Genomic DNA, 14,185 nt, shown 5'->3' with positions numbered 1-14,185 from the left:
GCTGGCTGCATCTGTGAAAAGGAGCACAATGTACAGCAGAATTTTGTTACAAGTCTCACTTGTTCTATAGAATATACAGATCAGTCTCGTCTGGAACACTATGGTCAGTCCCATGAATGTCTCCAAACTAAAGCTGCCTCAACATGATATCACTGGACTGATGAAAACTGGGTGGGTGCATAGCCAATGTGGTTTTCCCTTGTGGAACAAGCAGCAAAAATACAGCCAAAGAAAGTGCCTAGGATGGAAAGGTGCATGTGTGGGGAATGAGAAAATTGGTGAGTAACGTGCCAGTTTTTGTCACCAGGATTATTTATTTTCTATTAGCCATATCCCTGAATTATTAGCCTTTATGTTTTTTGTCCATACAAGTCCTCTAATGAATGGGTGTAGCCTGAAGGTCACTGACTATAATGAAAATTGCAATTGGCAAATGCAAAAATACTAATTGGCATCAAAAAGGCAGATTACTGACAACAATCAATATAGCATAAAGGGAATAACATTGCAAAATGTATTGCTTTGATTCTTTTACAAAGATATACAGGGAATGCCCTGTGATTTTCCTCCCTTTTTCCCCTTTTTCTTTCTTTCTTTTTTGGTACTCCTTTTGAATGTTAATGATTTGTGAGGATGGTCGCTGTAGGCTGCTAGCTGGGTTGCTACTACTCACTGAAGCAGAAGCTGCTGAGGAGTTGCTGAGGCAGAACTGAAATGGTTTAACTCAAAAGGAATGACAAGAGTTTTCAGCTAATTGCCTTAAAAGAACAAGCAGCAAGATGCCTCTCATGCCCTGAAAAACACAAACAAAATTCCTGTAAAGACTTGATGCTTACTACAGAGCTTGAGGGGTTTTGCCTACTTTCTGTGTGACATGGAAATGTGATGTTCCAAACAACGGAAATTAAACTACCTGTAACTGCTGCAGTAGGATGTGGGCAAAGTTTTCTCTGGACCAGATGCAGGTATTTTCATGCTAATCACTGAGCTTCCCTGTTACTTCTTTCACATATGTGTATAATTTACATTTGGTCACCTATATGTATATATTTGAATTAATAGTGTCTGGATTTGCTAAGTATTAGAGAGAGGGATTATTTTTTTAAAAAAATCAGCAGATCAGATTTATTGAAAACAAATCTATATTGAACCTAATATGATGAAGTGAGATTTTAAAGTATATTTTCAAGCTATTGGTTATATACAAAGTTTGAAAAGGTGCAGGGTTGTCGCCTTTATGGTTCTTGTTTGTCTTTATGTAATCCATTAGTGTCAGGAAAATCAACCCTTAGAAAAAGTTGTCTCACTTCAGAAGCTCTGATGTTCATTATGTTAGTGAAACTGTGGCTGCAAGCTGAAGTATGTTTATTTGTGAAGAAACTTACATCTGAGTAAACATACAATATGTAACAGGTGGAAGATAAAAATCAAATTGCATGCTGCTTGTATAAAATCATATAATACACTTGCTTAGCTTAATAAAACAGTTGACTTTGAAATGTAATGGAACATCTTTTGACAAAAATATAGTTGAAGTACACTCCTTCTGGAATGTATTACAGTAACAACTAATTGCATGATACAGAAAAACAAAGTGCTTTGTAAGATATTTCTTAAAAAGTTGAGTATCATATTGGGATTATTATTTATTTCCTAAAAATCTTTACCATCTTTTAATCCTAGGTAAAAAAAAAAAGTCCTGATTTTACTAATGAGATTTTGCTAACTTTTGTTCACAAGCATGCTTTCATGAGGAGTATCCACACTTATTTATTTTAAATGTTATTACCCACATTACTGATCTCAGGTTCTCTAGGTTTGATTCCCTGTGCTTTATAAACAGGAGTTGAAAAGAAAAAAGTGTATAGATACGTATAACAAATTCCACATTTACTACTCTAGGACTAATTGGATGAGATTTGAGATTAATTTTTTAGAATCACAAAGGTAAATGGTACAATTTACGGGTTTGTTTTACAGAGCCTAACTCTGAGAGCTCAGGTGGTGGTGGTGGTGGTTGTCTGCCTTCAAGTGATTTCCAATTTATGGGGACCCTAAGGAAAACCTGCCACAGGGTTTTCTGAAGCTGAGATTGTGTGAATCGCCCAAGGTCATCCAGTAGGTTTCTATGGCCAAGCGGGGAGTCGAACCCAGAGTTGTAGTCCGGTGTTCAGACATCTTTACCTAAAAGCTCAGGTACAGAGTTTTAAGCTTATTTTTCTTCATGCAAAGCCCCTGGGTCATGTATAAATGCCACCATGGATATAGTTAATACTTAGAGGCAGAAATGGCTTGTTGTTTTTGCACTGATTGTTGTTTATGTATGTGGGGATGTTATCTTCACTGGTATATGGTGACTTTGGGTTCCTCTATTTTGTCTTGACAGATGTCTATACTCACAGGGCAGAACTGTGCCATTAGGCTAAAGAGTGTTACACACTATGTAGTTTACCTGTTAGAATACATAGAACCAAGTGCTGAAATGAAAAATTAAACTAAGGGATTTGTTTTTCAGAGTGCTTTTTTGATGTGATAAGAATGACGCTAATGTATCATTTCATGTTGGTTGCAGTTAACCCTCAACAAAATAAAAGCGAATAAATTGTCCTTTAAGAATTAACAAGCATAGGAATTAACCAAGCATGACAGCAAAAAAGTGTGCAAATGGTTACAGGTGTTCTTGATCAGACTCAGACCCCCAAAATTGATGTGGGTGTGAATTTGCTTGGTGTAAAAAGCCAGGAAGCTTCCCTTGTTATGGACATGCAGGGTACATGGTTCCCAATCTCTTTTTACTTGCAACAGGAGAGGCTGACCAAGCTTCATGGTTTGTTTATGGTATTATACAGTTGATTTGTGTTGAAGAGCTTAAATACCCAAAAGGTGCCTGCTCCTATCCCCTAAGCAGGGTCAGCCCTGGTTTGTACTTGGGTGGAAGACCACCAAAGAGTACCAGGTGCTGAAAGCTATATTTCAGAGGAAGAAACTGGGAAAACCACCTCTGAGTATTCATTGTCTAAGAAAACCCTATGAAATTTATGGGGTCACCGTAAGTCAACAGGCAACTTGAAGATGCCTACACACAAACAAAATTTACTTCTTTCCCAACTGACTGGAGTGACAAACCTGGACTTTGTTATGTGAAGTTACATAGTTGATTGGATCCAGATTTAGTCATGCTGAGAGAAACCCCCTTGTACAGAACTTGGGAAAGTTACTTTTAAGAAGAATGCATACAGGGGCATACTGAAAGCCAGTCTCAAGTGATCAGTTCTAGGATGATGCTCTACCTATTTATGGATGATTTCAACATCATTATATTAATTCTTCTTAAGAACTAAGTTCCTGAAGTCTCCTGTCTTATTCAGCATTAATTTAAATCCCAATGGTTTCAGTGGCCTTATTACAAATACAACTGAATGTAGATCAACAGATGGAGTGTCATATTAGAAAATTTTATTCATTTATTACCTTTTATAATGACCACTGTTTTCACATACTCAAGAAAGCATATAGCAGCTAATCAAATAATATATTTATCACAATGGTGCTATTAGTGACAGCAGCACATTAAAATTTGCATATAAAGTGGGCCAGTAGTATCTGTTTGGCTTTCGTTCTAGAATCACGATGGATACTAAAATCCGTGGATGCTCAAATCCCATTATGTACAATAAGGCAGTAAAAAGATGTCTCTTATATAATCAAGGTTTGCTTTTTCATTTATTTATTTTGCAATAAATAAATTGGGGGAGAGCATATTTTCAACTCATGGATAGTTGAATCTGTGGGTGCAGAATCTATGGATATGGAGGGTTGACTGTATTACTTTTCCAAAATGTGTTTCATGCAGTTTACCTACACAGGACTTGCTCACTCTCTTTATGATTTCCCCAGCTATTTCGAAGTTCTACATCTTGTATATTGAGCCTACTCGTACATAAAACCATATGGATTGCTGCTCAGGTTAAGGCTTGCTTTACTTTCCATTCTTTAAAAGAAATGCTTATCAGACTATCTCATGTGGTGGATTGGCATTTTCCCACAAAAATGCCAGGGATCAGTACCATATTTGTGCCATGTTTATTAATGTATTCACATGATTCAGTTTGGCAACCAATTACTTGTGAATGGACACCAGTCTGCAGACCACATTTTGTGTAGCATTTCTCCAAATCCCTTCTGGTCTGTATTCAGGGGGTCCATGGACATTGATTCGAACAGAATGGAGGGGCTTTTGCTTCCCCGCTAATGACTTTAGTTGTGGCAGTGGCAGCTGGACTTCTCACATGGAGCTGTTTTATTGATGTCCAATTATTTGCACAACAAACCTGAGAAGCAGGTTGTATTTAGAGAGAGAGGGAGGGGGGTTGGCCAAAGTCACCCAGAAGACTTCAGAACATCCACAAACTAATCCAACCACTAAGTTTAGAATGATGTTTAATGCACCCTGTGGCTCAGAATATTATTCTGTTACCATAGTACTTTGGCTTAGTTCTTTTAAACAGAAAATAAGAGGTCTCTTACAAAATATACATTTTTAATTTCAGTTAGAAGTATAAAAGAAAAAGAGCCAAATTTCAGTTCAGTTTGTTACCCTCTTTATGGCTGTAATGGTATGATGTAATGCATATGGTAAATCTAAATTATGGGACTTTTTAAGTTTGTACCACATCATTGGAGCGAAGGACCTCAAAATATATTAATCTTTTTTCAATTGGCAGTTCAGTTTTACTGCATGGTAAAATACAGTGCTTGAAGGATTTCTCATTGTAAGTAATTGTATGGGAGCATTTTTTTAAAAGGGTGGGTTACAAATCTAAATGCTTACACACAGCAAAGAGCAATACAAGAGTGTATAGTTGTAATAACGGAGGACTCTATTTTGTTTTTACATTTTTTATTAACTCAAAAAACTGTTTTACAAACCATGGTGTAGTGGTTTGAGTGTTGGACTATGACTCTGGAAGCCAGGGTTCAAATCCCAACTTGGCCATGGATACCCATTGGGTGGCCTTGGTGAAGTTATACTCTCTTGGCCTCAGAGAAGGGCAATGGCAAACTTCCTCTCAATAATCTTGCAAAGAAAAACTTAACACAAAATCACCATAAGCCATCATAGAGTTGACTTGAATTCACTAACAACAACAATCATTTTCTGTACTCATATTTTTTCTACTGCATGCTGCTTTTATCTCCCTACATTTACTATACTTTCTATACATTGTGTAGTATACTATTTTCTCTTTCTTCACCCCAGTCTCTCAGATAACCTGTGCCTACACTTCACAGGTCTGTGCACTCTCAGGTAGCCATTTCACTTTGGAGTTTTTAAAGTGAAAAGCACATACAAATGTTTTTTGGAAAGCAAATATTCCAGTGACACAAATTCCCCACTGCACATCTCACAGTAGAAAAATAAATAAAATAAAAATAAACACAAAAGTTTCCCTGATCCTTGCTTACATCATGTATCGGTGCCAAGGCCCATTCACAGTACACAAAATGTTATCACATGGGGAGGCTTCCATCTTCCTCCCATGATTAATTTGAATGTAAAGCGTCCAAATTGGGGTTCACACCCCCACACGTTTCTCCTGTCAGCCTCCCCATGTGATAATCTCCTTACCAGCGCACGTGTCTAATCTGGATCTTCCATTATTGCCAAATTGCAGCTCCATGACGCTTTACTGATGGGACAAGTTTGCTTGTTGCAATTTACTGATGGAAGGAGGACAGGAAAAAAGTGTGAGGGTGTGAACCCTGATTGCGCTATTTGGACACTTTACATTCAAATTAATCGTGGGAGGAGGATGGAAGCCTCCGTGTGCAATAACGTCCACAGTTATAACGTTATGATTATATTTTAACTGCTATGGCAATGTCTTCCATTAAATCTTATGGAATCCTAGGATTTACAGTTTAGGGAGGGGTGTCATGGTTTGAGTGTTGAACTAGGTTCGAATTCTCATTTGGCTACGGAAAAACACTGGGTGACCTTGGGCAAGTCAAGCTATTTCAACTTCAGAGGAAGACCCAAGGCAAACCCCTTCTGAAAAATTCAGCCAGAAAACCCCGTGATTGGGTCACTATACGTCAGAAATGATTTGAAGGCACAGAACAATAAAACTGGAATTTTTAGCCAAACAACTCTAGGTCCTGAACAGAAAACAAACATCAAGATCCCAAAGGATACAGCCATGGCAGTTAAAGTAGAATGAAAGCACTCTAACTGTATAGTGTAAAGGGGCCCACAAATTCTCCATAGGAGTCATTAGTTCTTTCCTATATACAGCAATGACAAATCTGCCTTTGGCTGCATCCACACTGCAGAAATAATCCGGTCTGACATCACTTAAACTGCCATGACTTACTGCTGTGGAATTCTGGTAACTGTAGTTTATTGTGGCACCAAAACTATCTGACAGAGAAAGCTAAATGTTTCACAAAACTACAATTCTCAGAAATCCATAGCATTAAGCCAAAGCATTCAGAGTGTTTTAAAACTGGATTATTTCTGTAGTGCAGATATGGCCTTAGTTCATTAACTGGACAATCCAGTGTTTTTTGCTCTGATGCAGGTTACAGCTCAGTGACACTCACACCGATGCAGTGGCTGCTTCATCAGCTTTGTGCTGCTGAAATTGGTACTGGGCTCCTCCCAGATTGCTCAATGGCATAACTCAACTGATATCTTAAAACTACTCCATTGCACTCTGGTTGATTGGTCAGCCAGTACTGAAGGCTAAAAGGAGAAAGCTCTTTCCAAAAAGAAGAAGGTTTTTTTTAATTTGGTTTGGGCATTTTGTTTTGAAGTTGAGTGCTAATTTCTGTGTGCACAACCTGCTATTTAAATTCTTAATAAGGACTGAAACCTAATGTGACTAATTTCTCTCTCATTTTTCCAAACCTATGCTATCAGTTCTCCAACTGTACATTTTCTGTCTAACTGCACAGTGACAAATATGTGGCAGACAGTTCCTAGTGGTCTCCACAATTCTCTTCAAGGGATTCTCTGGAGTGATGGCCAAAGAAGAGTTTGGCTTTAAACTCAAAGTTCAAAGCAGGGAATATAATGGATATACATTTTGCCTCTAATCATTTTTCAAGATTAGTATTAATCAGTATTGTATCTGTCAGTATGCTGAATTTCACTTTTCTCAATTTCCACTTGCCCTTTCCAAAACATTTGTTACATCAGCTGATTTACCTTTGCTGTCCTCCTTTCAAGCATCTTGTAATATTAATAAGATGAAGTATAAATAAGTCACTTCATTACATTAGACAGAGATGTGAGCCATGCTGTTCTGCTGTGCAAAGCTGAGAAATAGCTCACCTTGTAAGTGTGGCATGAGTTCATAATCATTAATGGGGACAACAGACACTAATAGGCAAATGACTGGAACCCACTGTAATGCCTCATACACAACTTTCTGTTAAGATGTGGGGCAAAACCACATTTGTCTGATTATGGCGAGGTACAGACCACCTTAAAGTGATGTACTCGTGCCAATTCCAGGTTTAGGGAGTGCCCACCAACTGCAAGCTCCATAACCCTAGTTCGTGTGGACGGCGCTGTCATTATGTGATGATGACGTAACAAACATGCCATGTCCAAATGGTGCGGCATTTGCGTGACATCTCTGCGCCGCTCTAGGCCGCTATGGCGGCCTGGCTGCAGTGTGGGAAGGAGCTCTGAAACAGCGCTCTTTTTCATCGCATGCATCATTCCCGTGGCAACCAAACGGCCATGGGAACAATGCCGAGGATAAAGGGGCCGGGTGGCCCCTTTTTCCCATGGCTGTGGCTCCTGGGGTGTCTGGGGGCATGAAGCCTCAAGGACACCCCTTTTGCAGACCACGGAGAAGTGGCATTTTGGGCCCAATCCAGCGATAAAAGGGGTGGGTGCAGGCCAACCCTTTGGGGCGGTCAGTACCATGCCATAAAATAGCAAAGACTTTACTCAAAAGGAAGCAGATGGAGGAGCTTCCTTCCATTCCAACTGCCACCACCCTGGCCATGGAGGGAGAGAAGAACTGGCAGTATTTGCTGGACCTGATCTCCTTTCCCCACTGCCATTCCTTTCTCCTTTTGTGTCATTCATTTTAGATTGTAAACCTAAGGGCAGGAAACTGTCAAATTAGCAATCTGTAAAATACTCTGTCTGCCTTTATGGCTGAAGAGTGGGGGTATAAAGTAAAACTCGATAATGCCACCCCTGTTTTAGATTTCCTGAAACACTTGGCAGGCTTTAGTACACATCATGGGAAAATGTTGTTCAGCAGACCTAGTTTACAAAAAGAAAAAGCAAAAACAAACAAATCCCAATTTATCATCAGACCACAACATTATTTAAACAACAACAATGTAATAATGATAATAGAATATAGACTGGGGTCTGTGTGTGCAAAATAGAAGATATAAGCATGCCATACCACAAATGTTTTGGGTGTTCCCACCTATAACATCTATTTTTCACCATTTCCATTTCAGGTAACAATTAACTTCGAAGTGATGCCTATTATGACGTTCATGCACTGATGATGAAAAAAAGAAGACTGTGGAATTACTTTTTTCAACAATCCTGGAGAATGGATGGGGAGCCCTTCACGTCCAACCTCTTCTCTTCCGGGGGTATTCCCGCAGAAACTGGCATTACCCTGGAACAGAAAACAACCTTTGTATTTGTGATTTTATTAATAATTTTCCTTGGCATTCTCATTGTCCGATGTTTCCGCATCCTTCTAGACCCCTACAGGAGTATGCCAACTTCCACTTGGGCTGATGGACTTGATGGGCTAGAAAAAGGCCAATTTGATTATGCACTGGCTTAGAACCAAAGACTTCGTGACTCTATTTGGAAGCCATGCTGGCATATTAAAATGATCTTCATGTACAAGTGAATCATGTACAAGCGAAACTATTTTTAGAGGTGCAAACCATGCTAAGCCTTGGATGGTAAAGTATCTTACTGAACAAAATGTAATAGGTAAATAGGTATTTTTTCCATTTGAAGTGTTCAGTTTTTAAATATAATGAAACACACACATATTCAGTGTACACACAGTATATTATACTCAGACCACACTAGCTGGGGACCAACTTATACCTCTGTGCCTCTTTCTTCCCTCTATCCATCTCTACATCTTTAATAAGCCTATCCATATTTTAAAGGCAAGCATGTGGTTTTTGAAGTTTGTGTGGGTTATGTTCTTTTCAAGCAATGAAAAAAATGTATTTTCTTTTCACTTGCCCCATTTACCAGAAAGGTAAAAGGTTCTTAGCAATGTTAATTAAAGATTGATTGCTTCAAGCAATTCCAGTTGAGAAAAATAACATGTTATCTTATCGTATACTCTTGGTTATAAAACCATAACTAAAGTCATAAATATAAATCACGAGTAGTATGAAAATAGTGTATACAATAAAGCATTTGAAATACCAGGGGGTGGATCCAGTTGTATCCACAGTAGCAATTTTAGTAGACCTATGAGCTTCATCTAAAATATATATGCATACATGTTCCATACACTTCAACTTCTGGGGTTTCTGACCCATAACAATGATAATGTGGGCAAACAAAATTCCTTAGGTTTCTTGGTGTAAATAACTGGTATAGGAGAAAAATATATATATAGTACATCTTGCTATAGTGGGAGAGATTGTGACCAAATAACCTGAGGGTCTGTTCAGTAAAGGAGATGAGCAACTTTAAGGCACTTGCTTTCCCTTCTTATATTTCTTTATCTTTAAACAAGATTTGGATCAGATAATACTACAAATTTCAGGATTCCATAGCACTGAGCCATGGCAGTTAAAGTGGTATTAAACTCCATTATTTCTGCAGTGCAGATTAGAGCTTGTATACTCTATTTTCTCTTGGTTTTCCCACCCACTCCCTAAGGATTCTGTAGCGAGTGAACGTGCTCAGTACTTATTGAGGCATTGGCTAATCCTTGTTGGGTTTCCACTAAAAGGTTTCTGGACTTCTGCAAAAGCTTGAGGTTCCTTCAGATTTGCTGACATCTCTCTCTTTTTTGGTTTTCAAGTGAACCCCCCTTGGCTACAATTCTGCTGACACTTACCAGCTGCATTCTCTATTACAGAGAATGTTATGATTCAGAAATTTTCCTCCTGGAGACCATCTGTCCTTTCTCACAGATGAAAGAGTGCCAATAGAGTTGGAATGAAATATTTTATTGAAATGTATTTTAAAGAAAAATCTGATTCCATTTCCCCACCTTTATGTTTAAAGTTAAGGGAAGCTAGTATTTGACCTCAGTAAGACTTGACAGATTTGACAAGGAGACATTGGCGGGTTACAAATCACCACTTGGGACGTCCTCAGGACGTCCCAGTTTAAAAAAGGGGCATCTCTTCCAGACGCCCCTCTTCCTGTTACGGACTCTGTCCGTAACAAATGGTGGCAGCCGTTCCACACAACCACCGTCATCTTGATGTAATGGACGCTGTGCGTCCGCACATCGCGCAGCGCTAATGATGCCACGAGTGCGCCATTGGCGCCTCGCGGCGTCATGAGAGCGACACCAGAAGAAGCTCCATTTTGGAGCTTCTTTTTTGCTCCGTAAGGGAGCCGCGCAAACAGCAGCGCCGGGAGACCGCCGCAAAGCGGAGGTTTGTAATGCCTCCCCGTGTTTGACTCCTTGATGCTGAATTATAAACATATTAAAATATTTGTGGAAAATTTTACATATAACATTCATAATACAAAGCTAGGAATTTTAGATTACATATGCCATATAACTTATTGTATTAATAATAAAGATAGATAATTTATGAACATTTAGTGACCACAGAAATGGTCTTCAAATGTATTCCTATGCTGGTCTACTCCAAAATAAATGGCATTGTATTCAGTGGGACTAACATTCATGGAATTGTAATACAGGGTTTCACTAACTGGTTAAATCATAATTGATATGTAGATGGATAATGAAGCAATACAGCATTGGAATTGGGAAATCAACATGTCTTCCATTTATTCAAGATGAGACTCTTGTAAATGACTGTCATGAGAAATAGTTTCCCTTTGGAGCAAGGACTGTTAAAATGTGAATGGTGAGAATCTTTTCTAAAAGCTAATAAATCAATTTACTTTAAAACATTTAAACATTTAGAGTCTGTATATTGTCTGACAGAAAACAATTACTTGGCCCCAATAAAGGGTGAATTATTCAACATATTCTTTCCAACTGAATCACACTTTGCCAGAAAAACAACTCAGCTGAATCTTCCAGGCAGCTTGTTGGTATTATGAGTCTGGAAGACATATTACTTATATATGTTCAATTATCTGGTGTGTATGTGTAACAGGGAAGAGTCTCAGGACAGGGTTTGCCAGATGGATAACTGGGGAAGCCTCCTGTGCCTTTAACAGTGGTGTAAAAGAGGGAATTCCAGCAGGTGTTGCTTGTCATGCAACCAGATGAACAAGCAACACCTTCTAAATTCCCTCTTCTACACAACCATTAGAGGTACAGGAGCCCTGTTCAATTTTCAGTCTGGCAGCTCTTCTCATGGCTCCTCCAAGACAACATTATTTAAGTAATATGGGGTCAGTTTTCTCAGCATTCATTTCTACTTCATCGCCATTTCCAGGCAGTTTCATTAGGTATTTGCCCCCCAAAATGTGATTTGTCCTCCCCCCCCAAATGTGATTTGACAACACAGTCCTATGTACATTGACTCAGACAGCCAGTTAACCAGAGCTTACTCCCAGAAAAGTTCAGGTTATTTTATACCATCTTATTTTGAATTACATAACAGGAAATGATTGCTATATTTCTCATAAAACTTTCTTTAAACAGCACCAGCAGATCAGGGCCTCATTATCCCAACTCATAAAAACTGTAAAGTAACAGAGGTTAAAAGAAAAACACGACTTACCATTCAGCCAATGGATTTTCCTCTTGCCCTACTCATACTTTCTCCAAGCTATAATATACTTAATTTATAGTCTATCTCTCTTCTCCTTTATTGCAGACCCTGGTCTACAGTGTTATCAATTGGAAGTACAAGTCTGAACAATGCATACTTTTCAATTGGCTGGGATGTTTTGCATCTTTATCCTTTTTTCTTTCTTTCTTGGGTCTCAGAAAGAAAGTCCATGGATGTTATAATTTTATAATTTCGTTCATCATATAAACTCTAATAATGTGACATCCATAGTTTCTGGACTAAACATGTTAATGGATTTATTGGCATTTTATTTATTTATTTATTTATTTATTTATTTATTTATACATACATACATACATACATACATACATACTTCAGCCAAAAGGCTATCACAGTGACTTACATTTTTTAAAAAATTAAACATAAATTCAAGAATGCAACAAATTTTGATGTAAAGAAGAGCATAGAGATAGGAAAAGACATGCATTTATTTTGCACTATAATAAGGCCTCAGCAAATATTTTGCCATAAAGAAATTTTTTTCACTGCTCACCTTTATGTTTATGACAAATCCAGCAATTCCCTCAATAAATACTTTTTATGCATCCCCTCCACATATCCTCTAGCTGTTCTGATTTGGTATGTAGAGAGATCTTATAGCACCTTTGAGAGTAAATGAATGAAAGAAATTGGCTGCATGAGCTTTCATAGATTTAAGTCTACTTCCTCAGATGCATTTGGTGGAGTGAAAACCAGGGACAGGCGTATATATGCCATTGGTATGTGGGAATGTCAATTCAAATTCAAAATCCTTTGTGTATGGAAATGAAGTGGCAAGTCCAGTTTTAATTATGGTCGTGGGTGAACGACTGGACTTGATTCCCCCCCCACCACCACCATTCCCTTCTCCTTTTGTGTCATGTCTTCTTCCCAATGGACAAGGTACTAGCTAATGCAATAATGACAACACAGTGGTAAGAAACATCTGAGACTGTCTGTTTCTAATAGTGACAATTGGAATGGGGAAGTTGGGCATTACAGATTGGAAGGGGAGGGGGATTAAGAGGATATAATGGTCTGCTATCCAGAGAGTGGTCTCTTGTTACAGGAGGTACACAACTGTTATTGTTCTGGGCAAGTTTTTACAGTGCACAAATGCTTGTATGTGGTCTCACCACTGACAGTTTAGGTACAGAATGGTATATTGTCCAGTTTGCGGTTTTCATTTCTTTGCTTTTATGTGCAATAAAAATATATTGGAGTACAATTCCCCTCTGACTGATAATAAAGATGTGTGTGTGCCCATAAGTTTGGTAGCTATCCATTGGAAGTATTTCAAGCATTATGGGAACAGCTAAACTTGATTGCTGTGGCTAATAGCAGCAACGGATACTGTGTCAATTCCAACTAAATGCAAACATTGACAAATATATTCTTTTTACATGTGTAGGTCCTCAGAGGCTAAACAGAAAGGTATGCTCCTTTAAACTACTTTGTAAAGTATGATGTGTAATATTTGCTGTGGAAACACCCATCATATGAGGTCAACAATCTACAAGGCAAAACAATATACAGTCAGCCCTTCTTATACACGGATTTGTTATACACGGATTCAAGCATACATGGTTTGAAAATGTTCCAAAGAAGTATGTATATGAATCAGCATGGATGAAACAGAGAGCCAGTGTGGTGCAGTAGTTTGAGCAATGGACTACAACTTTGGACTACATTCTATTTGACTCTGTCTTATCATAGAATCATACAATCATAGAGTTGGAAGAGACCACAAGGGCCATTCAGTCCAACCCCCTGCCATGCAGGAAATCTAAATCAAAGCATCCCCAACAGATGGCCATCTAGCCTCTGTTTAAAGACTTCTAAGGAAGGAGACACCACTACTCTCCGAGGGAGTTTGTTCCACTGTCGAACTGCCCTTACTGTCAGGAGGTTCCTCCTAATGTTGAGGTGGAATCTTATTTCTTGTAGCTTGTGTCCATTGCTCCGGGTCCTAGTCTCTGGAGCAGCAGAAAACAAGCTTCCTCCCTCCTCAGTATGACATCCCTTCAAATATTTAAACAGGGATATCATATCACCTCTTAACCTTCTCTTCTCCAGACAACATCCCGAGCTCCCTAAGTCATTCCTCATAGGGCATGGTTTCCAGACCCTTCACCATTTTAGTCGCCCTCCTTTAGATATGCTCCAGTTTCTCAATGTCTTTTTTAAATTGTGGCACCCAGAACTGGACACAATATTCCAGGTGGGG

At 38.7% G+C, this 14,185-nt stretch overlaps 1 protein-coding gene across 2 annotated transcripts in view; it reads left to right on the top strand.

Moving 5' to 3' along the window:
* Positions 1–9,281, top strand: part of CTXN3 (cortexin 3) — a 39,266-nt gene extending 29,985 nt beyond the window's left edge. Inside the window, exons 1-2 of one of the 2 annotated variants that reach the window (XM_089512209.1) lie at positions 2,126–2,196; positions 8,494–9,281. In XM_089512209.1, coding sequence (XP_089368335.1) covers positions 8,541–8,834 — 294 coding nt within the window. In that variant the 5' untranslated portion in view covers positions 2,126–2,196; positions 8,494–8,540 and the 3' untranslated portion in view covers positions 8,835–9,281. Of the gene's footprint in view, positions 1–2,125; positions 2,197–8,493 lie in introns of those variants that run through there. The other variant, XM_089512218.1, reaches the window with a different exon arrangement.
* The last annotated feature ends 4,904 nt before the right edge of the window (positions 9,282–14,185 follow it).

Source organism: Sceloporus occidentalis, unplaced genomic scaffold (assembly GCF_023333645.1).
Source record: "Sceloporus occidentalis isolate IW3139 unplaced genomic scaffold, rSceOcc1.0.p SCAF_1, whole genome shotgun sequence".
In the NCBI taxonomy this organism is placed as follows: domain Eukaryota; kingdom Metazoa; phylum Chordata; class Lepidosauria; order Squamata; family Phrynosomatidae; genus Sceloporus; species Sceloporus occidentalis.
Note: the sequence above shows the minus strand (reverse complement) of the source record. Positions and strands in the feature narration are given on the sequence as shown.